This window comes from Nomascus leucogenys, chromosome 4, assembly GCF_006542625.1.
Source record: "Nomascus leucogenys isolate Asia chromosome 4, Asia_NLE_v1, whole genome shotgun sequence".
In the NCBI taxonomy this organism is placed as follows: Eukaryota; Metazoa; Chordata; class Mammalia; order Primates; family Hylobatidae; genus Nomascus; species Nomascus leucogenys.
The window spans coordinates 142,590,130-142,615,213 of NC_044384.1; the positions used below are offsets into that span (position 1 = coordinate 142,590,130).

Genomic DNA, 25,084 nt, shown 5'->3' on the forward strand with positions numbered 1-25,084 from the left:
ATGGAACTTGACTTTGTTGTGGTTTTCTCTTTAGTCTGAAAAAGATCCAGTAATCTGGTAAGAAAGCAAGGCAGGGTGACCACTTCCTGGAGTGCTTCTGGTTTTGGGGTTTTTTGTTTGCCCTTAGATGGCATGCAGGGAAGGTGGTACTGCCCAGGGAAGTCTGGAAGCTTCCTAGCTGGGGACTTGTGTGCCCTGTGGAAGAAGAGGGTGTGGACTCTGGCCCCTGCAGCCTAAACCTGCACCACACCAGTGTGGGATTCAGAACCACACACCTGAGGGCACTTGAGAGACTTCCGTGTTTAGGCCCCAACTTAAGTATTCGGGGATGGATATGTTTAGTTCTTCAACATATATCTAAGGCCTGCCGTGTTCCTGGCACTGTTCTGGATGCTTGGGATCCAACAGTGAGTAAGGAAAATCCCATTCTTGTGGAGCTTACGTCCCCACAGAGGAGACGCAGCATCAGCTAATAATGCGTCAGGTGGACGTTAGTTACCCAAAGGAGAATAATAGTGGCCTTGGCCAGGCATGGTGGCTCACACCGGTAATCCCAGCACTTTAGGAGGCTGAGGTGGGAGGATCACTTGAGACCAGGAGTCTGAGACCAGCCTGGGCAACATGGCGAGACCTCATCTCTACAAAAAATAAAAAAAAAAAAATTAGGTATGATGGTGTGTGCCTGTGGTCCCACTTACTTGGGAGGCTGAGACTGCAGTGAGCTATGGTTGCGCCACTGCACTCCAGCCTGGGTGACAGAGCAAGACCCTATCTCAAAAAAAAAAAAAATTATTCTGGTTTGCAATTACAATTTTTCAGAGGTTGAAGAGGTTTAGCAGTGCTGGGTTTAAATTAGCCGTGCAATTTAGTGCTTTTCCTGTCATCATAGATGCTGTGGGTTTCAAATGGCCTCAAGTCCCGGCTGGATTTTATTCTGCAGATGACACTTGGGTAGGAGTGTAGATAAAGAAAAGCTGGTGTTGAGAGAGCATTCCAGCCGTAATCCTCTCCCTGTAGTGCTATGGGAGATGTTTCCGTCTGTGCGAGACATTACTCATGAGCAAAAGGAGAAAGTTGAGCCATTTCAAGGTTCCTTCTGGTCTTGAGGCCCTGTGGGTCCGACTCCAAGCCTGCGGGTTTTCTCCTCTCCCAGGACTCTTCAGGGAGGCCTCAGCTCTACCAGACCTCCCAGTCCCAACCTTCACTGCTCCTCCTTCCTCCCTTCCTTGGAGAAAAATGAATTTGCAGAAATGTTAGGAGACAAGAAGCAAGTACACCTGACCCTTGAAGAACTCGGGGTTTAGGGGCACTGACCAGCCCCCTCCCATGGAATCACATCCACATATAATGTTTGATTCCTTGACTTAACTACTGATAGCCTATTGTTGGCTGGAAGCCTCAACGGATAACATCAATAGTTCATCAACATGTATTTCGTATCTTTTATATATTATATACTGTGCTCTTACAATAAACTAAGCTAGGGGAAAGAAAATGTTTAGAAAATCATAGGAAGAGAAAATGTATTTACTATTCAGTGGAAGTGGATCATCATAAAGATCTTCACCATCGTCTTTGTATTGAGTGGGCTGAGGAGGAGGAAGAGGAGGGGTTGGACTTGCTCTCTCAGGAGGTGGCAGGGGTGGAAGAAAATTTTCCTGTAAATGGACCTGCATGGTTCAAACCTTTCTTGTTCAGGAGTTGACTGTATATGGCTTCTGATCATTTTTTTTTTTCCCAAGACGGTCTTGCTTTGTCACCCAGGCTGGAGTACAGTGGCATGATCTAGGCTCACTGCAACCTCCACCTCCCAGATTCAAGCGATTCTCCTGCCTTAGCCTCCAGAGTAGCTGGGATTACAGGCACCCGCCACCATGCCTCGCTAATTTTTGTATTTTTAGTAGGATGAGGTTTTACCATGTCAGCCAGGCTGATCTGGAACCTCTGGTCTCAACCAATCTGCCGGCCTCGGCCTCCCAAAGTGATGGGATTACAGGCGCAAGCCACTGTGCCCGGCCTGGCTTCTGATGATTAATAAGGATGTCACATGATTCCCCTTAGTACTTCAAAGTCAGGTGGATTTTGATATGGTCATTGGGGGCTAGTGTTTATAATTTCAGGTCGTAAAGGTTCCTCTTATTTTCTCTTGAAAGGAAAATGAATGTTGGGAGGAGAACGTTGTCGTCTGAATGCTCTTATGCCGTCTGCAGTAACTTCTCTGAGCCTGGAACCATTTTCCAGTAAGAAGTAGGTGACAGGCTATCAAAATAAAGAGTAACCTTTTGAAAGCACTTCAGTGCAGCACTGTGGGCTTTTTATAATCTTGACTTGCGTTTTGTGAGAGGAGAGGGCTGAGCTAGGTTTGGGCTCTGTTCCTCCCCCTCCCCATCTCCCCAACTCTCTTTGATCTGTGAAGCTTGTCTCATCCTTAGCCAAGTCTGCTGGAACTTTATCCAGAGCAGGAAAAGGGGAAATAGTTTTCCTTTCTTGGGTGGATTTGTATTTATATAAACCCTTAGCGAGCAAAATGGAGCCAAGTGGCGCACGTGTCTGCAGGGAGGCGTGGTGGGACGAGTGAGCGGCGGGAAGAGGCAGCTTTGACTTGGGTCAGATGGTGTCAGACCTTTTAAGGGTCAGTGAGGAGAGGATGGTGTAAGTCCTTGTGCACCTTTTCTTAAGGACATACTTACATGTAGGGCCATTATAGAGCAACAAAAGGCAGGGTGTGTGTGCATCTCACTATATGTCTATATCACCGTAGAGCAGCTGTCTCCAACCTTGTTTGGCACCAGAGAGTGGGGTTGGTGGGATGGTTTCACGATGATTCAAGTGCGTTACATTTGTTGTGCACTTTATTTCTACTATTATTACATTGTAATAGATAATGAAATAATTATACAACTCACTATAATGTGGAATCGGTGGGAGCGCTGAGCTTGTTTTCCTGCAACTAGTTGGTCCCATCTGGCGGTGATGGGAGTGACAAATCATTAAGCATTAGATTCTTATAAGGAGCGTAGATCCCTCACATATGCAGTTCACAATAGAGTTTGCCCACTCCTATGAGAATCTAATGCTATGCTGATCTGACAGGAGATGGAGCACAGGTGGTAATTTGAGCAATGGGGAGTGGCTGTAAACAGATGAAGCTTTGCCTGCTCACCTGCCACTCACCTCCTTCTGTGCTGCCCATGGACCCGTACCAGTCCATGGCCCCGGTGTTGGGGACCCTTGCTATAGAGTCATTCCTCCAACCCTTATCTGCGAGGGATACTTTCCAAGCCCCCACTGGCTCCTGAAACCACCAGTGGTACCAAACCCAGTTGCCATCAATTGGAAAATGTTTCCGGTCATATCTTTTGCCCACAAATGTAATGCCTTTTTCATTTTAGCTAAGCACTTAGCAGGTGCTGTAACCACACCTTTTGCAGTTTGAAGTGCAGCAGCAAAACTAGCACGGATTTATTTTTCCTTTTTCACAGTTTCACAGAATATTCATTCTCACTGTAGATCTAGTAATTTTAGCATGCAATTTTTTTTCTTTCCTTATTAAGTCAAGACCTTTCAGCTTTTTACTAACGCACTTAACAGCTTCTCTTTGGCAGTTCCAAATCACCAGCATCACTACTCTTACACTTTTGGGCCATTATGAAGTAAAATAAGGGTGACGTATTAAGCACTGCAACGCTTTGACAGTGGATCTGATAACCGAGAAAGTGCCTAAGTGATGAGCAGGTGGGGAGCGTCTACAGTGTGGGGACACTGGACAAAGGAGGGTTCATGGTGCTGGGGGGTATGGAGCTGGACAGCTCGAGATTTCATCATGCTACTCAGAACGGTGCTAGATTTAAAACTGATGATTGTTTATTTCTGGAGTTTTTCATTTAATATTTTCAGACCCAGATTGATGGCTGGTAGCCAAAATCTTTAAAAGCAAAAACCACAGGTGATGGGGGACTACTGTATATCTAAATATATCACTATATATAATGATACATACAGGTGAATGACAAGTTCAAGTTCATTTCACTTTTTAAATTGTTACTAAGAGAATAATGTAGAAGGCCTTAGCTGTCCTTTGCAACATTGACCTCGGAAGTTTTATCTTCTTACAGTGTGTCCCACTATTAATTTACTTCCATGAATTAGTCTCTTCACACCAGCTCTGGCCACTTCTTGTGGTTGGTGAGGTTTTTAAGTGTGCACGCCGTCCACGTGAATGCTTTCTTTTCATTGTAGGGAGTGCAGGGAAAACTTTCCCTTTGCTCTCAGAAGAAGGTTCAGTGAAAATCAACTGATGAAAGGCAAATTAATAAGAATAAGAAGATTACTAAGGCAAATAAATTTATTAACATTCGAAGGTAATTACAGTAGGATACAGAAGCTATACCGTTTTTCATAGGGGAGGGAAGAGATGAGAATGTAGACAGTTCTTTTGAGAGGCAGTAAGTGATGATTAGGGAGAATGAATGGACCACAGAGACCGAAATTAACTTGTAAGTGATTCTCTTTGGAATCGGAATGGGCCTGAGAGGCAGACACTATCTCGGGAAAAAGTCTGTCAGGTGTGGTCACATTCGTCAGGCTTTTTTTCTGAGGTAATGAGATTCCAGGGAGGGCATAGAAAGCATTTATGTTTCTTTTGGTAAGCTCTCTTGGTCAGATAAGGACGTTCCAGGAATAGTCCCTGCCCTTGTGGTTTGGGGACAAGACAAGGTTAGAGGGGCCTTCATTCTGAGGCTTATTTCAGAGGGCTCTCAGCTTTCAAAAGCGCCCAGCGTGCTCAGGCGCCATATTTTGAGGAATGATTTTCTATACCCCCAACATCATAAAACCACCTCATTTAAGCTTCAAGTGGTGCCTCATGATTCCTTTCTAGGTTTTCTTTTTTTTTTTTTGAGACAGAGTCTGGCTGTGTCCCCAAGGCTGTAGTGCAGTGGCACAATCTCTGCTGTCTGCAACCTCTGCCTTCCGGGTTCTAGTGATTCTCCTGCCTCAGCCTCCCAAGTAGCTGGGATTACAGAGGTGCACCACCTCGCCTGGCTAATTTTTGTATTTTTAGTAGAGATGGGGTTTCAACATGTTGGCCAGGCTGGTCTTGAACTCCTGACCTCTAGTGGTCTGCCAGCCTTGGCCTCCCAAAGTGCTGGGATTACAGGCGTGAGCCACCAGGCCCCAGCCCCTTTCTAGGATTTTTAGAAATTCCAGAGAAATCTCATACAAAATCTGAAGAAAGCATCTATTGTTCTTGTGTTATTGCAATTTGTATAGTATCAGAGTTCATCTGGGACTGATGAAGATGCTGAGAACAGTAAGTTTAAAGAACTTTGATATAGAACAATATTTTACTTTGCTATTGTTCTGTCTTTTAGAACCAAAAATAAAGCCCTTCTTAGTAGGTGACTCAGCTTCCTGCAACCTCCCTGGGGAAATTTCTTCTACATATTAATACATGCCACGTAAGCCAGGTTCACTTGCTGGCCCTGGACGTTTATTCTGGCCCCCAGGAATATTTATTTTGTGTCTGGTAGAGCCTCACACTTCAAAGTGGAATCCTCCTGAAGTTTCTACCTGGCCTCTCATCCCAGTGTTGTAACAGACACTTGGGGAAGGAAACTCCCCAGGGACTCTGGAGATGCCAAGACCCTGATACTTTTGCAGCAGGTGGGCGTCCCCGGAGGAAGAGTGGCGTGGAGGAGGGGAGATGGGCTCTCCTTCTGTTGCAGGTGTTAGAAACAGAGAAAGCAAGAGGAACAGGAATCACAAATCACCAGGCATGAGGAAGACGTAGGGAAGAATGCTACAGAGGATTGGATGTGTATGAATTGTTTTTAAAACAAAACAAAGCAAACAAACCCCCAAACAGGCCGGGCACAGTGGCTCATGCCTGTAATCCCACCTATTTGGGAGTCTGAGGCAGGAGAATCTCTTGAACCCGGGAGGTGGAGGTTGCAGGGAGCCAAGATCATGCCACTGCACTCCAGCCTGGGCAACAGAGCGAGACTCTGTCTCAAAAAAGGAAACAAAACAAAACAAAAAAAACCCCTCCAAATGAAAGGTTATCATGAAAGGGAAATGCAGTTGACCCTTGAACACACACGAGTTTGAAATGTGCAGGTCCACTTACATTCGGATTTTCTTCCACCTCTACCACCCCTGAGATAACTAGACCAACCCCTCCTCTTCCCCCTCCTCCCCAGCCTCCTCAGTGAACAGGCAATGATGAGGAAGACCTTTATGACGGTCCACTTCCACTTAATGAATAGTAAATATATTCTCTCTTTCTCATGATTGTCTCAATAGCAGTTTCTTTTTTCTAGCTTATTTTATTGTAAGAATACAGCACATGCTATATGTGACACACAAAATATCTGTTAATCAGCTGATTACATTATTGTTAAGGCTTCTGGTCAACAGTAGGCTTTTTGTAGTTAAGTTTTTGGGGTGGTCAGAAATGATACGTGGATTTTTGACTGCTTGGGGTATTGATTGTTCAAGGGTCAACTATATAAGCTTATAATGTGAGGGAAGAGACTAAATTGTGGTCGAGATTTGAAAAATAATTTTAATAGCAGTTTTTTCTCCTTGGCTTTCTGTGGTTCAACGTTTGCCAAATGCATTGGAAGGGGCATTGTGATCTGAGGCCCCAGCTGTTTGATCTAGAAGAGACCTGACTGATGATCTCTCATGGGGCCCTTGGACCAAATGCAGCTCTTCCTGGTTTAGCAAACCTGGGATCATTTAGTCATCCTCTTCTCCCTCCTATCTTTCAAACCAAAAAATAATTTTAAAAAAGCCTTATGGAATTAGCAAGCAAACATTACTGTCAGGATGATTGTCTTCTGCCAGGAGTTGGGCTAAACAAGGAAAAGCTGAGCTCACGGGCTCCAGGTGGAGCACCTGCCATGAAAGGAAAACTGAAAGGTGCCCGTCATCTGTGCCCAGTGTGTGGGCCTGGCACGGCTTCCCTGGTGTTATTCATTGGGAGAATCTGAGAACCATTGTGTGAGTCGCAGAAGTAATCAAGAGTGTGGCCGTTTTTCTTCCTTCTGCCTCTAACTATCACCACTTTGGAGGATGCTTGGTAGAAGTGGAAGCCAACTGCTGACACTGAGTTTGTTTAGTGTTGCCTAGTGACCAGGCCATGAATACTCACTGAAGATAGGTGCTGAGGGCATTCTGATTTAAGGGCATCTCTGAGAGGCCCCAACTGGCCTGGTTTGTTTGCCCTGCCGATTGTACTCTGTGACTGATAAGACTTCACAAATGGTTTCCAAAGTTTCGAGACACTGAAGGGTGTTTCTGAGTGTTCGTTATTTATTTATTTATTTATTTATTTTATTGAAGTCTCAGCATTCAGATTCAAAACCGCACTTGAGAATTGACAAATGCCTGAAAATGGAAATTTCCTTACATTGTTAAATTGCCCAGAACTCAGTGGATTCCTACATTTTGAAGAGTTGCAGAGGTGTGTGCTGAAAGTGAAAACAGTTCTAGGAGAGGGTCATAATTTTTGATGGTGTAAGTTTTTGTAGCTGTCGTTGGAACCATACCTTAGGATATATTCAATTATCAAGTGACCCTATGAGTTTGAGTCGTTTTGAAAAGGAATGATATCTGTGGGGCATTGGTTCCAGGACCCCCATGGGTACCAAAGTCTTTGGATGCTCAAGTTCCTGATATCCAGTGGCATGGTATTTGCAGATAACCTATGAACACCCTCCCAGATGCTTTATTTTAGTTTAGTTTAGTTTTTTGAGACAGAGTCTCACTCTGTCGCCCAGGCTGGAGTGCAATGGCACAATCTCGGCTTACTGAAACCTCTGCCTCCCAGATTCCATGATTCTCCTGCCTCAGCCTCTGGAGTAGCTGAGATTACAGGCATGTGCCACGATGCCCCGCTAATTTTTGTATTTTTAGTAGAGCCAAGGTTCCACCAGGTTGGTCAGGCTGGTCTCTAATTCCTGACCTCAGGTGATTTGCCTGCCTCGGCCTCCCAAAGTGCTGGGATTACAAGTGTGAGCCACTGCTCCCAGCCTCCTCCCTTACACTTTAAATCATCTCTAGGTTACCTATAATAACTAATACGATACAAATGCTATGTAAATAGTTGTTATACTATGTTGTTTACAGAATAATGACAAGAAAAAAGTCTACACATGTTCAGTGCAGATGGAATTTCTTTTTCTTTCTCTTTTTCTTTTTTTTTATTTTTTGAGACAGGGTCTTGCTCTGTTGCCCAGGCTGGAGTGCAGTGGCGCGATTTCGGCTCACTGCAACCTCTACCTCTCGGGTTCAAGTGATTCTTCTGCCTCAGCTCCCCCGGTAGCTGGGATTACAGGTGCCTACCACCATGCCTGGCTAATTTTTATATTTTTAGTAGAGAATGGGGGTTTCGCCATGTTGGCCAGGCTGGTCTTGAACTCCTGACCTCGAATGATCTGCCCCCACCCCTTGGCCTCCCAAAGTGCTGGTATTACAGGCATGAGCCAGCACGTCCAGCCCAGATACAATTTAAAAACAATTTTTTCAACCTGCAGTTGGTTGAATCCATGGATGCAAAACTCACTGATAAGGAGGGCTGACTGTGTAATTGAGCCAAGAGGAAACCTTGTTCACAGGAAGAATGCAACATCCCTACAGTTTTGGGGAACCACTCTGTGAATCCCCAAAACCCCCTAAGAGTATATGTGGCTTAGTGCTAGAATATACCTGTGGGTACCCCAGCTGACTTGTTAGTGGCTGTGCAGGAAGATTGTTGGGAAATCCACCGATAGCCTGCATACCTTGGGTAAGTCCCTTTCAAGTTCAGCAGCAACTCAGACCCTTTAAGGGTGTTCCAGCTGCCTTCCCTATGAATTCAGCATCCCATGTTGGTGGCCTTCCAGGGACCACAGCTGGTGCCTCATCATGTTTCCCAGAAAGTTCTATAGCCTCCTTTCTGCACAGCCTGCTCCTTCACCCCCCAAGATAGCTTCCCAGGGAATTTGTTGGCACCCAGAGGACAGTCCCCTGCCCGCTAGCTTTGGCCAGCTGATCATGGGCAGTCTGGCCTAGGGCAGCCCAGCCAGCTTCTCCACCTTTCTGTACCCTACCCTTCATTACTTCTAACTGGGTAGCTTGTAAGGAGCAGAAATCTATTTCTCACAGTGTGGGAGGTTGGTAAGTCCAAGATCAAGGCACCGGCAGATTTGGTATCTGGTGAGGGCTTTCTCATTCACGTACGGTGTCTTCTCGCCATGTCCTCACATGCGCTTGTGTGAACTCTTTGTATATTTAGAATAGTAAGCCTCTAGAGAATCTTCTCGTGACCACAGTAATAGTGTCAAGTACTTACTCACTGCCAGATACAGTGTTTAGTCTGTTTCTTGTATGTATTACCTAATTTAAACATCACGATATCCTTGACACAGGATATCTGGTAGTGATGAGTTTAGTCAGTCCTGCTGTCAAAGTTCAGCACAGCCACTTCCTGTGACTGTTGGCAAACTACCTCTAGCATCTGAGCCTCAATTTCCTCTTCCGTATATAATGAGGATAATTATTCTCCCTACCTTCTGGTGTTGTTGTGAGGACTGAGATGGTACATAAACAACATCAAGCCAATAAAAGGTGCTCACTAAATGTCAGTTGCTGCTGTGGTCATCTTTTCTTCTTCCTGGATTAACTTAGGCTTATTTTGCAGTTTGACATACATTACACTATGATGGTGAGGTACAGTGCACGCATCGTTCTCCATTCTGATAACAAAAGTTGCTGGGTCCTTTGTCTAAGTGTTCCCCACTCTGAAGTCTTTCCTAGTCCTGTGAATCAGTATGAATCTCTCCTTCCCCGAACTCCTCCAGCATCTCTTGTGAATTTCCTCGGGGACCTCATCATACAGGACTGTAGTTCTTTGCACACCTGGCCTCCCCTGTGGACACTGGGGTCCTCCATGGTGGAGGCTGTGCCCTCAACTCTCAGACCCCTGCATCTTCTTCAGTTCTCATACACAGTAAGGTCTCAGTAGTTAGTTACTCAGTGAAATAATGCACTTTACTTTGAAGATCAAGTTTATGTTAAATTTGAGAATGATTAGCTTCGTTTTGCTAGATAGCACACACATAAACCGTTCTTCATATTTGAGTTAAGGTCATTTTGAAAGGAAAAAGCTGTTTTTCTTATGTTCTTAATCTAGGAACTGTGCGCATTTCTTAAATCCTAAGGATACTGGCAGCACATAGTAGGTTGTTGGAGTACACAAATGTGCTGGAAATCATGGACTGTTCTGCTTGTTGCTCAGTATTTCTTAACATCAAGTGAATTTTTCACGTGTGAAACTTCTCAGTGCCTTCCACCTTCGTGCTCTGTTTCCATGGATGGCAGTGCTGCTAGAGGTAAGACCCAAACAAAACCAGTTACCTGGGTCTGTGTGATGCGGAGAGTCTAGGGTACAGTTAGAGGTGATAATGGAGGCTTAGTAGTCTGCTATACATTCATTCTTTCTTTCTTTCTTTCTTTCTTTCTTTCTTTCTTCCTTTCTTTCTTTCTTTCTTTCTTTCTTTTCTTTCTTTCTTTCTTTCTTTTTTTTTGAGACAGAGTCTCACCCCGTCATCCAGGCTGGAGTGCAGTGTCTCAATCTCGGGTCACTGCAACCTCCACCTCCCAGGTTCAAGCGATTCTCCTGCCTCAGCCTCCTGAATAGCTGGGACTACAGGCGCGTGCCACCACACCCCGCTAATTTTTTGTGTTTTTAGTAGAGACAGGGTTTTACCATGTTGGCCAGGATAGTCTCTATCTCTTGACCTTGTGATCCGCCCACCTCGGCCTCCCAAAGTGCTGGGATTACAGGTGTGAGCCATTGCACCCAGCCTATTATTTCAAATTCTCTGGCAAAATGATCTGACCACTGAAAGCTATGACATACTAGTCAAGAAGCCTGCTGCACCAGGCTGGTGCCAGGGATGGGTGCTGAGGACAGGGGCTTGGCATCTGCACTTGTTATTCTGAGTGCCCAGGCAGATAAAAGCAGGTGGAGCTGGGGCCTGTGTGGAATTCCAACCAGGAGAGAGTTTTCAGAGGAAACCAAAGAAGCCGCCTCTGTGTTCAAGCCCTGGGGATGATTTTAGGACAAAAGTAGAACTTGAAGATAGCAGGCAAGGAGCTAGGTGAGGGCAGTCCCAGAAGTAAGGGTGTTAAGAGATTGGGGTGCCCACAGCAACTTCTCGTTGGAGTCCTGGCCCCTGTGGTGCATGGTGGGTGGGTTGGTTTACAGACATGCAGCTCTCTGTGGGATTTGGAGCAAATCTGTTAAACTCAGAGGGCTTCTGACTTATTAGTTGATGTTTGGACTGGACGCCTTCCAGGTTCCAGTCTAGCTCGAACATGCTGTTACTTGGGTTCATTTTATTACTTTGATAAGCATTTAACGTTTACATTTTTAACTTGCATTTTTATATTTGGGGATCTTTTCCTAGCTGGTGTTTGAAGTGCAGTTCTGATATCCACATAGCCATGCTACAAGCTAATGATGCTAAATTAACTTTTGTAGCGGTTTGCTGTTTACAGGAATTTGGTTAAGGAACTCAAATTACATTCAGTTAATATTGTGCGACACTATATAAAAATGTTCACATCAGAAAATTAATGTCTTTCATAAAAGTATGCTGCTTAGTTCATTAATTAAAAATAGCGTTTTTAGATTGCTTATTTAGGAAAGATGAGTTCTGGCATAGAGAAGCAGTCCCTGCTTTGGGGAGGCACCTGCCTGGGGGCAAAGAGTAAGGGCCCCACAAGTGGGTTCCCAAGTTCACGTCCCGAGCCTGCCGCTGGTTAGCTCCTGACTCTGGGTACGTCGCATAACCTCCCTGAGCATTAGCATCCTCATTTGTAAAACGAGGATAAACCCATCTAGGGCCATTGTGAAGATTAAACAAGGTGTACATTTACAACTGAGAGCCCAGTGCTGATATGGGCATGCGCTGTCAGTGTGGCCTTTGTGGGGGATGAGACATTTAGAAATACGGTATTTTTGTTTTGTTTTGCTCTTCGAGATGGAGTCTCACTCTGTCGCCCAGGCTGGAGTGCAGTGGCCTGACGTCAGCTCACTGAAACCTCTGCCTCCCGGGTTCAAGCGATTCTCATGCCTCAGTCTGCCGAATAGCTGAGATTACAGGCGCCTGCCATCATGCCTGGCTGATTTTTGTATTTTTACCATGTTGGCCAGGTTGGTCTTGAACTCCTGGGCTCAAGCGATCCACCTGCCTTTGCCTCCCAAAGTGCTGGGATTAGAGGCGTGAACCACTGTGCCTTGCTGGAAATACAGCACTTCGAGGCAAAGGAATTTCATGTCATTATATGTCAGCAGATACAGTGGTCCCCTTATCCATGGTCTCACTTTCTGTGATTTCAGTTACCTGCAATCGACTGTGGTCCAAATACATGTGAATGCAACGTAATAATATTTTTTGAGAGACCATATTCATATAAGTTTAATTATTAATACAGTATTGTTATCATTGTCCTATTTCTTGTTGTTAATTTCTTGCTGTGCCTAATTTATAAGTTAAACTTTGTCGTAGGTATCTACTTATAGGCAAACCGTAGTCTGTATAGTGTTTGGTACTGTCCTTAGTTTCAGGCATCCGCTGGGGTCTTGGAATGCGTCTCCCAGGAATAAGGGGGGACTGCTGTTCTTTGGAGTCTCTAGAATTTCTTTCTTTCTTTTTTTTTTTTTTTTTTTTTGAGACAGATTCTCACTCTGTCTTCCAGGCTGGAGTGCAGTGGTGCCATCTTGGCTCACTAGAACCTCTGCTTCCTGGGTTCAAGCGATTCACCTGCCTCAGCCTCCTGAGTAGCTGGGACTACAGGCACCTGCCACCAACGCCTAGCTGATTTTTGTATTTTTAGCAGAGGTGGGGTTTCACCATATTGGCCAGGCTGCTCTCGAACTCCTGACCTTGTGATCCACCTGCCTTGGCCTCCCAAACTGCTGGGATTGCAGGTGTGAGCTACCGCACCCAGCCCGGAGTCTCTAGAATTTCAAGTCAGCAGTGGAAGTGGTTGGTGCAGAGAATTGAAGTTTTAATTGCAGTAGTGTCTTTCCCCAGTTGGTGTACATTTCACATCCTTGATTTGGTTAATTGACTTTCTGGAAGCCAGACATGGTGGCTCACACTTGTAATTCCAAGACTTTGAGAGGCTGAGGTAGGAAGATTGCTTGAGGCCAGAAGTTTGAGACCAGCCTGGGAAACATATCGAGACTCCCCTCTCTACAAAAATAAAGTAAAAGGTTAACATTTAGCCAGATGTGGTGCTGCATACCTGTGGTCCCAGCTACTCGGGAGTCTAAGGTGGGAGAATCACTTGAGCCTGGGAGATCGAAGCTGCAGCAAGCTATGATTAGGCCACTGCACTTCAGCCTGGGTGACAAAGCAAGAGCCTGTCTCAAAAACAACAACAAAAAATTTAGTTCCTAGGTTTAATTTAAGTAGGGCAGTTTGAACAATAACATGTCCCATCTGCAGCCAGGAGCTGTTACTTGAGTACTCTCTGAGAAAGGGCAGGGTGCCCTGGGTATGTGGATGAGAGCATGGAAGTCATCACTGCTTTTAGAGATGTAATGACCTAGTTGAAGAGAGATTACATCCAGGGCATGCAGAGTAATAACCTTCCTTTAAGTATTGTGGTGATCCATTAGGTTAATTATGTGTTTTTACTAGACTCGTTAGATAGTGTTGTGTCGTGCATCCACTTCACACATACCTATCAGGGCAGTCCCCTTGCCCGGAGGAGGCTGGGCTGATCTTAGGCTGTTTGTCTTTTTAACACCTTTAGCCTGCTGTGTTTCCAGATCATTTATACAGGGCTTTGTTGAACAGTTGCTGTGGTCTGCTTGAGTCCCATCTGCCCCAGATGCTAATTATGAACACCTCCTTGGCAGCCCTTGCTTCAGTGGGCTCTGGGGACTCTGGCTCAGTCAATGATATCTAGATAAAGATCCCTGGAGTCAGTCTGTTAAAAGGAAGGTGAGCAGAGCAGTGACAGATGCTGTCTTTGTCTAGTGTGGGCCTTCCTGCCATAACCATGAGAATTTTCTCCACGGTGACGCAGAGGAGAATTTAGGCGTTAGAGCTGGTGCCCAGGCAATTCTGCTGTTCTTGGTTGCACATTTGTTCTCAGACCCTTCGCTGCTTCACCTCTGCCCTTCTCTGCCTGCCCCCATTCCCAGGCAGTGCTGTCTTTGTAAAATGAGCCCATTTTTAGGGCACATCTCTGTAACACATTTTTCTCTCTCCTCCTACAGGGGAGTTGCTGAGTCAGCCCAGACCAGAAGGAGTGGCAGAGATCATTTGCCCCAAGAACGGCAGCGAGCGAGTGAATGTTGCCTTGGTTTACCCACCCACGCCGACTGTGATCAGCCCCTGTTCCAAGTGAGTTCTCAAAGACCCTCTGGCCCCCGGTCCTGGCTCCTGATCCCAGCTCCATAGATATGACAACAAAAATCCAGGTTAAACTGCATCTGCACAAACCTTGCAAAGGCCTCCTGAACAGACATAATTCTTCTGGATGACATCAGCATCATGATTTATGCAGCAAAACAGGAACTTTTATTTCTTCTTTTTTGTGATTTTTTTTTTTTTACTTTTGCTAATAAAGTCAGAACATTTTTTAACAGCCTTTTTGAGGTGTCATTCACATACCACAGTTCACTTACCTAAGTGTACAGTTCATTGGTTTTTAGTTTATTTGCAGGTATATGCAACCAAAAAGAACATATTTTTTTTTTTTTTTTTTTTTTTTTTGAGACGGAGTCTCGCTCTGTCGCCCAGGTTGGAGTGCAGTGGCGCGATCTCGCCTCACTGCAAGCTCCACCTCCCGGGTTCACGCCATTCTCCTGCCTCAGCCTCCCAAGTAGCTGGGACTACAGGCGCCTGTCACCACGCCCAGCTAATTTTTTTCTATTTGTAGTAGAGAGGGCGTTTCACCATGTTAGCCAGGATGATCTCAATCTCCTGACGTCGTGATCCACCCGTCTCGGCTTCCCCAAGTGCTGGGATTACAAAAGAACATATTTTTTTGATGGGCAGTCTTAACTCTGTCATTGCAGAATTAAGTTGGTGCTCACATCAAAAAACAGTGCAGGCCCATTCCATGAGCAAAGCCTGCAGAAAGTCAGTAATAGACTGTTTTTTGTTGCATGGTACTGATTTTTGAGTCTGTCCCTGAAAATCAAGGGCTGTGCAGTTTGCCACCACCTTGCCCCAAAATGGACTTGAAGACAGAGAACGTACACATGCAAAGTAACTTTTGGATAGAACATTAGGTTACTATTCTAGATAACACTCATCCTGTTTGTTTGGGTTTTGTGTATGTTTGTTTTTTGTTTTGTTTTGTTTGTATTAAGAACCAAAGAGGCCACTTTTAAGCTGAGATGAAATGCCTGTTTACCTCAAATCCTGAAAAGCAGCAGCCACAGATCTTCTTGGGTCAGATCTCATGATCTGGGTGATGTCAGTACCATGCTTTCTCCAGCAAAGTATTCATATCCATGCAGCAAACTCGACTTTTTTTCCTAGCTGGCCACATGGAATTTTTTAGTGAAAAAGTTTTGTATGAATCTAAGCCTTTTTTTAGGGAGGTGGGAAAGTGTGCCTTTGGGAATTGTGACCTGTCATCTCCTCTTGGGAAACTTGCTGTCCGGTCACCTTCCAGGCAGTGTGACAGGTGTCCGTCTCGCCCCTCACGTGGCAGCTTCCCTCCCTTTGGTGTGCTCCCTGCAAAGCAAGGGTTTCCAGTGGCATTCTCATTCATTAGCTGCTGCAGTAGGAGTAGGGGGCACTCAGCTCAGTACCCCATTTCTCCAAACTGGGAAACTCATTACACAGAACATCTCTAATCTATCCTTGCTGGGAAATGTCACTGAACACCCAAGGGAAACTGTTATCTAATGCTCTTGTATTCAGAGTACTGTTTAACTATCATGTGCATAGTTTAATTTATCACTGACCCTGAGACATTGTGAATCTTGTAGTGCTTCTTTTTTTTTTTTTTTTTGAGACGGAGTCTCGCTCTGTCTCCCAGGCTGGAGTGCAGTGGCGCAATCTCGGCTCACTGCAGGCTCCACCCCCCGGAGTTCATGCCATTCTCCTGCCTCAGCCTCCCGCCTAGCTGGGACTACAGGCGCCCGCCACCTCGCCCGGCTAATTTTTTGTATTTTTAGTAGAGACGGGGTTTCACCGTGTTAGCCAGGATGGTCTCGATCTCCTGACCTCGTGATCCGCCCGCCTCGGCCTCCCAAAGTGCTAGGATTACAGGTGTGAGCCAACGCGCCCAGCCAGCAGTGCTTCTTAAATATTAAAATAGGATTACAGAGTAACTGTTATTAGGTTGGTGCAAAAGTAATTGTGCCATTACTTTTGCACCAACCGAATATTAACCTGAATATCCCCTGTCCTGAACATATCAACAACCGAAATTTCATTGTTTCTTTTTTAATTTCTTTGAAATTGTACACATTGGTCCCTTTCTTTCAGATACACCTGGGTGAGGATGGATAAGGGGATATTATGTGTTTTCTTTTTCTTCTCCTCTCTCTCTCTTTAATTCCCCGTAAGTTCTTAAAGCTTAAGGGGTTATTACAGAACCAGCAGGGTATGAAACAGAGGAAACAAAAATTCAATATACTTTGCATTGGCGTAAACTTTCCAGAGCCAAGAAAGACATGAACCTATTGTTTTGCCATAGCCACAAGCCGTTGAATAGGTGCAACACAGGTAGGAGTTAAAATATCCATTTGCACTAGAAACCTCCCTGGCACCAAGCGAGCTTTATCAGTGTTTTGCCGTGGGCTTCTTGTACTGCTGCAGAAAGACCACATTTATACCAACCTGAAAAAATTGTTACCAGCCTCTCTCTCAACAGCGTATTGAACCTGAACGAACAAGCAGCCTTAAAGCCTTGGGTAAGCGGCGGTACATGGCGGCAGACATCTAGATGCCGAGGAAGCCCCTTTAGGGATTGAACCGCTTTTGACCTAGCTATCAGAATCATTTTATTTTGAATAGGTTAAAAAAAAAAGTCTCATGAAATGGATGACAGCTTTGCAATATAATTCTCAACTCTAAATGAAGGAATGTTCTCTAAATAGGGAAGTTTCATATTCCTGGCAAGACGTTTCTTGGAAATTACCATATTTCAATGCAGCTGCAAGGGGTAAATGATCTCTTGTGTGACTTTATAGAAAAGCACACTTAGACGTGAAGCCTGTGCTCGAGCTGCCCAGTGTTTCCCCACCACCTTCACTGCCTTAAGCACCCACAGTTTACATCCATGAACACATGGACAAAAACCCGTGTGGAGGCTGGGCTAGGCTCCGGGGAAGGTCCCGTTCATGGGTGGATGACAGTGGATTGGAAGCGGGAGATTTGGGGGGATCGATGAGGATAGCTGGCAAAGAAGCTGTGGTTAAGTCAACACAGAGCTTGGGCCTGAGCCTGAGACTGGGGGTCTCAGCAGGCACTAGACATTGGAAGTCTAGGGCTGTTGTGCTGGCTTTCAACTCCAGCCAAGGTAACTTAAGCAGGTCACCATAGAGGTCAGGCTTTTTTTTTTTTTTTTTTTTTGGCAGAGGGTCTCACTCTGTCACCCAGGCTGGAGTGCAGTGGTACGATCTCAGCTCATTGCAACTCCACCTCCAGGGTTCAAGTGATTCTTCTGCCTCAGCCTCCTAAGTAGCGAGGACTACAGGCGCACGCCACCACACCTGGCTAACTTTTTGTATTTTTTGGTAGAGACCGGGTTTCACCATGTTGGCTGGGCTGGTCTTGAACTCTTAACCTCAAGTGATCCACCTGCCTTAGCCTCCGAAAATGCTGGGATTACAGGCATGAGCCACCATGCCCGGCCAAGGTCAGGCTTTCTTAATGAGACATGTTAAGTTAGAATTTCTCAGGGAAGGGACCAGGCATGAGTCATTAAAAAACAAAAGAAGCCACCCAGATGAGTCTAATGTGTGTACACGACTTTCTGATGGCTCAGTTCCAGTCCGTGTCTCTAAGGGTGGGCTCCCTGGCCAGTGGTGCCTTAGGACTGCTCTGTAGTCAATACCTGCTGTGTGGTACAAAGGCAAAACTGTCCATGCTGTCTGCTGTCATCTTCAGCACAGTCCCTCCCACTCTCAGGTAGTGTGAACATATCACTTACTGTTCAAATCAGGAGAGGTTTGAGAATGATGGGACAGCTGTCAGTCATGCTGGGATGATGGGTGCCCACCAGAAGGCTCCCAGGTAGACCAGAATAATCACTCTAGGTGATTGCTGGCCATTGTGGGGCTTAGATGGGTGATCTAGATCTCATGATGGTTTTAAAAAAGACATTCCAAGCTCTTCTTTGACTGGTTTAGCCCTGTCCTTTGTTGGTCAAATCAGAGACTTGTCATTTAACTGTCTGTCTTTGACTAATGGTTCTGCAATGCTTTCTTTATAAAGAAGAAACCATAGATGACTGTTATCTGATTGGCCGTTTTTAATGAATTCCAAGCTTTTCTATTTCTAATTTTTAAAAATTTCTAGATGTTTTGTTCCCCCGTTGGGAGAGACAGAGAATAAGAAGTAGGTAGTGATTTTTTTTTTTTTAAAGAACATGATTTATTCTTATAACTTGTCTCAGTGGATTGGTGGTTGAGGTCTCCACCAGCATTTCACTGGGAAGAGGTTTCAGGAACAGGATGAAATGCCTCCCCTTCTGCACCTCACCCTCCAGGGAGAAACAGGAGTTGAGTGGCTTCTTCTCCCCCTTGCTGATTATCAGATAGAAATGTGAGTAATTTCCATGCTTTGAATATCTTGAGTTGATTTTCAAGGATATCTGCATTTAAGATGAGGTGAACATTCACCTAGTAGCAAATTTCCCTGGGTTGCTCTGAAAAATTCTGACCTCCTCAAGGATACAGATTGTGACAGCTACATTTTTAAAAGCTTTATTGATGTATAATTTCCATACCAGAAAATTCGCCCATGCAATGATTACTAACGTATTTACAGAGTTGTATTTATACACCCATCACCACAATCTAATTTTAGAACATTTTCTCCACCCCAAAAAGAAATCTCCTGCCTATTTGCAGTTAACTTGTGTTTTATCCAACACTTAGTTCATGCAGTCAGTAAGTTTTTTTTGTTTTGTTTTGTTTTGTTTTTGAGATGAAGTCTCTGTCTGTAGCCCAGGCTGGAGTGCAGTGGCGTGATGTCAGCTCATCACAACCTCCACCTCCTGGGTTCAAGCAATTCTTCTGCCTCAGCCTCCAGAGTAGCTGGGATTACAGGCACGCGCCACTGCACCTGGCTAATTTTTTATTTTTTGTATTCTTAATAGAGACAGGGTTTCACCATGTTGACCAGGCTGGTCTTGAACTCCCAACCTCAGATAATCCGCCTGCCTCAGCCTCCCAAAGTGCTAGGATTACAGGCGTGAGCCACGCGCCCGGCCAATAAATATTTTTAGTGTCACTTTCAGGAATGGTTTTGCTGGCTGGTGTGTTAGTATGAAGCAGATTTCTGAGTTTTTTGTTTTTTGTTTTGTTTTTTTTGAGACAGTCTCATTCCTTCACCCAGGCTGGAGTACAGTGACATGATCGTGGCTCACTGCAACCTCTGCCCTCTGGGTTCAAGTGATTCTCCTCTTATCCCCCCTGAGTAGCTGGGACTACAGGCACATGCCACCATGCCTGGCTAATTTTTGTATTTTTGGTAGTGATAGGGTTTCACTGTGTTAGCCGGGATGGTCTCGGTCTCCTGGCCGTGGTCCGCCCGCCTCGGCCTCCCAAAGTGCTGGGATTACAAGGCGTGAGCCACCGCGCCCGGCCGATTTCTGAGTTTTAAAGAGGTTCTCATAAGCACGTTGTCCTTGGCACAGTTCAGTCTAAAGGCAGTGGCTTGTCTTGCTCCTGCCACTGCCAGCCCCCTATTTCCTGGATGGTGGAGAGGAGCTGGAGCTGCTTGGAGAGCTCCTCCTTTAGAACTTCTTCATGGCAGCCTAATTAGGCCCTAGATATTTCAGGGGTACTGAGCCTTGACATTAGGAGTCAAAATACAGGGCAAACATATACTTCCGGTGGGCAAGGTAGGAAGCAAGTAGACCGCATTATCTTTTAAAGCTTTTATTTGTGAATTCCTGTCTCTGTCCAGCTACTCTTCAGGTTGAGACCCAATATTCCAATTCCCAAAGAGCGTGAGCTTCTCTGGACAAATGGCAGCTTGCTGGTTGCGTTTCATTTCTAGGGATCGTGCAGAATGCTTGTCTTTCTCCATCCAAAGAGCTTTAGAGCAAATCCGTCCTCCACCAAACTGAAGACTCTTTGATAACCTGCCAGATAACCCAGTTTATCTACTGATTTTTATGTAAAAGACTAAGAAAATTCAACAGGTCATCGTATGAAAATGTTTTACCTTGAGGCATTACTGACATGCGACCCACATTCTAACATGTGGTTTCTTAATGGACTGACCCTTGAATATACAGGAAATGGGCATGTGTCACTCTTATTTCCTGATGGTTGATGTTTCTCCTACAGTGATACCGTATCTGTCTGTGCTCCGATATGTGGGGAGTGGTGCGAGTTCTGAGACTGAAGAAGGAAGTTCATTCTGATTTTGGCTGATCATGTGTTACAGAATTAGCAAAAAAAAAAAAAAGGGTGGGGTGGTGGTTTGAAAATTGTTGAGCTAAGCTTTCTCCATTTTTAGGAAGTACTAATAATAATAGAGGGGAAGGCTGAGTTATTGCATTTCAAAGTACCCATTTAAAATCTTGGATTATTGCCTATATACTGTAGAGTTCCCATTCAAGCAAGATACCCACTAAATTCCAGTTACTTGCTGTTTGTAAGTATTCTCAAAAGTACCGTGATTACTTTGCACAGGAATTTTGGCAGTAACATCATTTTGACATAAAGACATTTAAGACCAATTGCAGTAACCTTTCATAAAAAGCAGGATGAAGTCTGTAGCCTTTATATCACCAAACAAACAGGCCATGTATGCCTAACAGCACACAAATTAGTATGAACTCGATAAAATATTTTTAAAAAGCAATGGCGTGAGATGAATTAGGCTTCATCACAATGGAGAATTTTTCACTGACCACAGAATTTTAAAATAGAGTGAGGATGGGATGGTATTTTATAAGAAAAGGCCATGTGGAGGTTGCCTGTGGGGTGTTTCACATTGATTTGCATTGATTTGTTTTGTTGTATGCAAGGAGTGAGACAGCTCTTTGCCTTGCTGTTTTAACAAGCTAGGAGGAATTGTGTTTCTTTAATTATTTAGTCTCCCATCAGCCACATTGATACTGGAATTTTTCCCTCTCTGCTTAGGTATCTTCATACTTTCTTGGAAAATTAATTGGAAAAGATAGTGCTTCTTTTCCTTATGCCATCATTTTTACTGTACCCAAACTGTGACTTTAGGAGCACCAATTTTTAAGGGTAAGTCTCCGTGAAGCAGAGAGAATTTCTTAAATAGGTAAGGCCTTCTTGAGGACTCGGAGAGATTAGGGGGGATATGGCGGTGTTGGGATGAAGAGATTTTGGAGAACAGGAATCCTAGACAAACCTTATACGTCTCTAGAATCAAGTTGCATATGGGAATTAGAAAGAAGGGAAATGCTTGATTCTTTTGCTGAATTTAGTATGATATTGCATAGACAGTGATCTTAGATCCTCGTTCGAAAAAGGAAGTCATTTTTGAAAAATTTTACTATTATGCAGAAATAAAACATCAGGTGGGTCCACACCTTCAGGAACTACACAGGGAAGTATCGAGATGGTCACAAGGAGGGAGAAGGAGGGACTGGGGGCAGGAGGGGAGAGGGGAGGAACGGGCAAGGCCAGGTAGGCAGGTCTAGGACAGGTTCATTTGAATAATCTCAGTGGCCCTGCGGCAGAGGGGTTGCCTTAGTCGTCTGGCACCTGTCTGAGGGGTGATTAGGGCAGGTGGATGGTGGCCTGGAGTGCGAGAGCCAGTAAAGGAGGTGTTCCAGGTGTCGGTTCAGGATTAGTTGGTTTGTATTTGAAAAGTATACTCCGGGCAAGTTGTTTTACCATCTCTAGGAATTGGCTAATCCTAGGAGGGGCAGTCCCTCCAGAGTCTGCAAGGCCCGGAATAGGAAAGCACCAGAATACAGAAAATAAAAGACATGGTTAATACGACATGTCATGGCTTCAGTTTCAGCCTAAGTGTCTCAGTACCTTGAGTCATAATTTCTTCGTTGCATCCCGGAAGGGCAAATTTCAATTCCCTAACCTGGGAGGACTCGGGGGGCTGGGTGGGCCCCAGGCTGGCCCCTCCCTTCAGCTCCAGACCTCTGTTTCCAGTGTCTCACCTGGCATCATCCCTGGATGTCCTGTAGGCTTCACAGGTGTACAGCTGAATTTATTGCCTTCCTCCCACAAAGTTCTTCCACAGACTGTGACCTGTCTTGGGTAACAGCGTAGCTTTACACCATGGGCTCCAAGCTAGGAGTTCATGAGCCTCAGTGCCTTCGTCTGCTGTTTTCCCTATACATAGTAATTCTCCAACACCTTTTATCCCATCTCATCAGTGTCCTGACATGAATGAATTTGACCCACATCTTCAGCTTCAGCCTCTGGCTTTCCTCTAGGGCCCAATCCCCTCAGCTACCACTTCCCCCATCTCTGCCAAGGTTCCTGTGACTGAGTTTCAGCTGGCTGCCTGCTCTCTTATCTTTTTGTCCTTCAAACCGACAATAATTATCTTTTAACATCCAGACCCCATCACGTCTCTCCCTCTTGAAAAGCCTTGGATGGCTTCCTGGTGATAATAGGCTCAAGTTCAAACTCCTGGCCGTGGCTCACAAGGCCCTGCACAATCAGACCCCGGCCACTCTGCCGACACACAGGATACTCCCTTACCGTGGGAGGTCAACCATGGTGGGCCCTGGCTGCCTCTCGGTCCCCTGGCTGGCTGCTGCCCTTCTCTCCTACCCAGTGAAGGCGCATTGGTCACTGAGGCCAAGGTCATATGTCAGCTCCTCTGGGGAGCCTCCCCTAACCGTCCTAACTATAACCAGTCACTCTGTTCTTCATGTCTCCTCAATACTTTTTGTTTCTTTGTTTGAGACAGAGTCTTGGTCTGTCACCCAGGCTGGAGTGTATTGGCACAATCTTGGTTCACTGCACCCTCCGCCTCCCAAGTTCAAGCAATTATCCTGCCTCAGCCCCCCGAGTAGCTGGGACTACAGGCGTGCACCACCACGCCTGGCTAATTTTTGGATTTTTAGTAGAGGCAGGGTTTTGCCATGTTGGCCAGGCTGGTCTCAAACTCCTGACCTCAGATGATCTGCCTGCCTCAGCCTTCCAAAGCACTGGGATTACAGGCATGAGCTGCCGCACCTGGCTCTCCTCAATACTTTTTATATACCTCTTTTGGTAATGATCTCATAGTATCTTGGCTACTTTTTACCTGTGGCTTTTTCGTCACATCTGACCCATCATTCATTCAACAGATCTTTGTTGAGTAATTATCCTCTAGTAGGCATTGGGCCGGGTGTTGCGGATACATAAAGAGCTAAATGAAATCCTGCCCTCCAGAACCTAATAGGCTCTTCGGAGAAGATGGGAATCAACCATAACCAGGCAAACTTGTCAGAGTCTAATTATAGTAGAAACATGGTACCTGCCGTGATAGGTGTATGGACAGAGTCCTGTAAGCACAGGGAAGAAAGAACTCTACCAGGAAGAATCAGTAAAAGTTCCAGGAAGTCGTATTTGAGGTGGATCTTGAAGGAAGAGGACAAGTTTATGGAGATAGAGAGGTGGGGAGAAACAGAGAAGGTTGGTGATTTTGATGGTTGTTTTCTCTAAGATCCCAAATGTGGAAGAAGGCATATAGATGTGAAACAATTTTCAAGCTGGTTGAACAGTGGGATATTCCCTCTAGGTGTCCTTGATTAGGTATTCTTGTGTTTCTCAGTCTTACGTGTAGCCCGGGGAGCAGACTGTCTGCATTTCTGAAGGTCTGTTAGATTCAGTGGGAAAAATGTTTATGTAACACATCTCCCATGTGAACCCAAAACTCACACCACCAAAGTTAGCTGCTAGGTTGAGACGTGTGTTTTTACACTGCCATCCTCCTTACAGTTAGATTGATTATATTATTAGTTGAATTTGAGGCAGTTTTCAAAACCCTCTCTTCTGGGAGTTTACTATACTAATAGGCATTCAAAAAATTCTCATGGCAGAGTGCCTTAGAAATGTGAAACTCTTTCCTAGGGCTCCAAATATCCAACTTCTCTTTTAGCTTTGAAGTCAGATCACCCTAGTGAAAGGCCTGGCTCTGTCACTTGCTAGTATGCACCCTTGGGGAAGTTGTTTCGTCTTTTGGAACCTTAGTTCCCTTCTTAGTAAGATGCCGAGGCCGGGCGCGGTGGCTCACGCCTGTAATCCCAGCACTTTGGGAGGCCGAGGCGGGCGGATCATGGGGTCAGGAGATCGAGACCATCCTGGCTAACATGGTGAAACCCCATCTCTACTAAAAATCAAAAAATTTGCCAGGTGTAGTGGCGGGCACCTGTAGTCCTAGCTACTCGGGAGGCTGAGGCAGGAGAATGGTGTGAACCCAGGAGGTGGAGCTTGCAGTGAGCTGAGATCGTGCCACTGCACTCCAGCCTGGGTGACAGAGCGAGAGTCTATCTCAAAAAAAAAAAAAAGTGCTGAGTAAGATGGAACTTACATGGTGGGATTATTAGGAGTTGAAGATAAATAATGCACTACAGTGAACAACCTAATTCCTGGCATGTAGTTAGTAAATGAGAGGTTTTTGGTTTTTTTGTTTGTTTGTTGTTTTGTTTTGTTTTGCTTTGCTTTGTTTTGGTGATGTCATTATTATCATGCTTGAATGAGCCCATGACTGAATCTTGTATGGAGTGGAGAAGTGTTTAGGCAGATGCTGAATTATCAGTATCCATGAAATCAGTGTCTCTCCTAACTAGAGATGGGGGATTGGAGGAAACGAATCATAACTCTTTTTTCCTTTCCTTTCAATGTCTTTGTATATTTTATTAAAAGTTGCTAAAAAAAAAAAAAAAC

General features: G+C 45.1%; 1 protein-coding gene across 2 annotated transcripts in view; it reads left to right on the forward strand.

Moving 5' to 3' along the window:
* MFHAS1 (malignant fibrous histiocytoma amplified sequence 1) overlaps positions 1-25,084 on the forward strand; it is a 109,280-nt gene that overhangs the window by 80,853 nt on the left and 3,343 nt on the right. Inside the window, exons 2-3 of one of the 2 annotated variants that reach the window (XM_030812407.1) lie at positions 14,285-14,411; positions 21,353-21,511. In XM_030812407.1, coding sequence (XP_030668267.1) covers positions 14,285-14,411; positions 21,353-21,380 — 155 coding nt within the window. In that variant the 3' untranslated portion in view covers positions 21,381-21,511. Of the gene's footprint in view, positions 1-14,284; positions 14,412-21,352; positions 21,512-25,084 lie in introns of those variants that run through there. The other variant, XM_030812406.1, reaches the window with a different exon arrangement.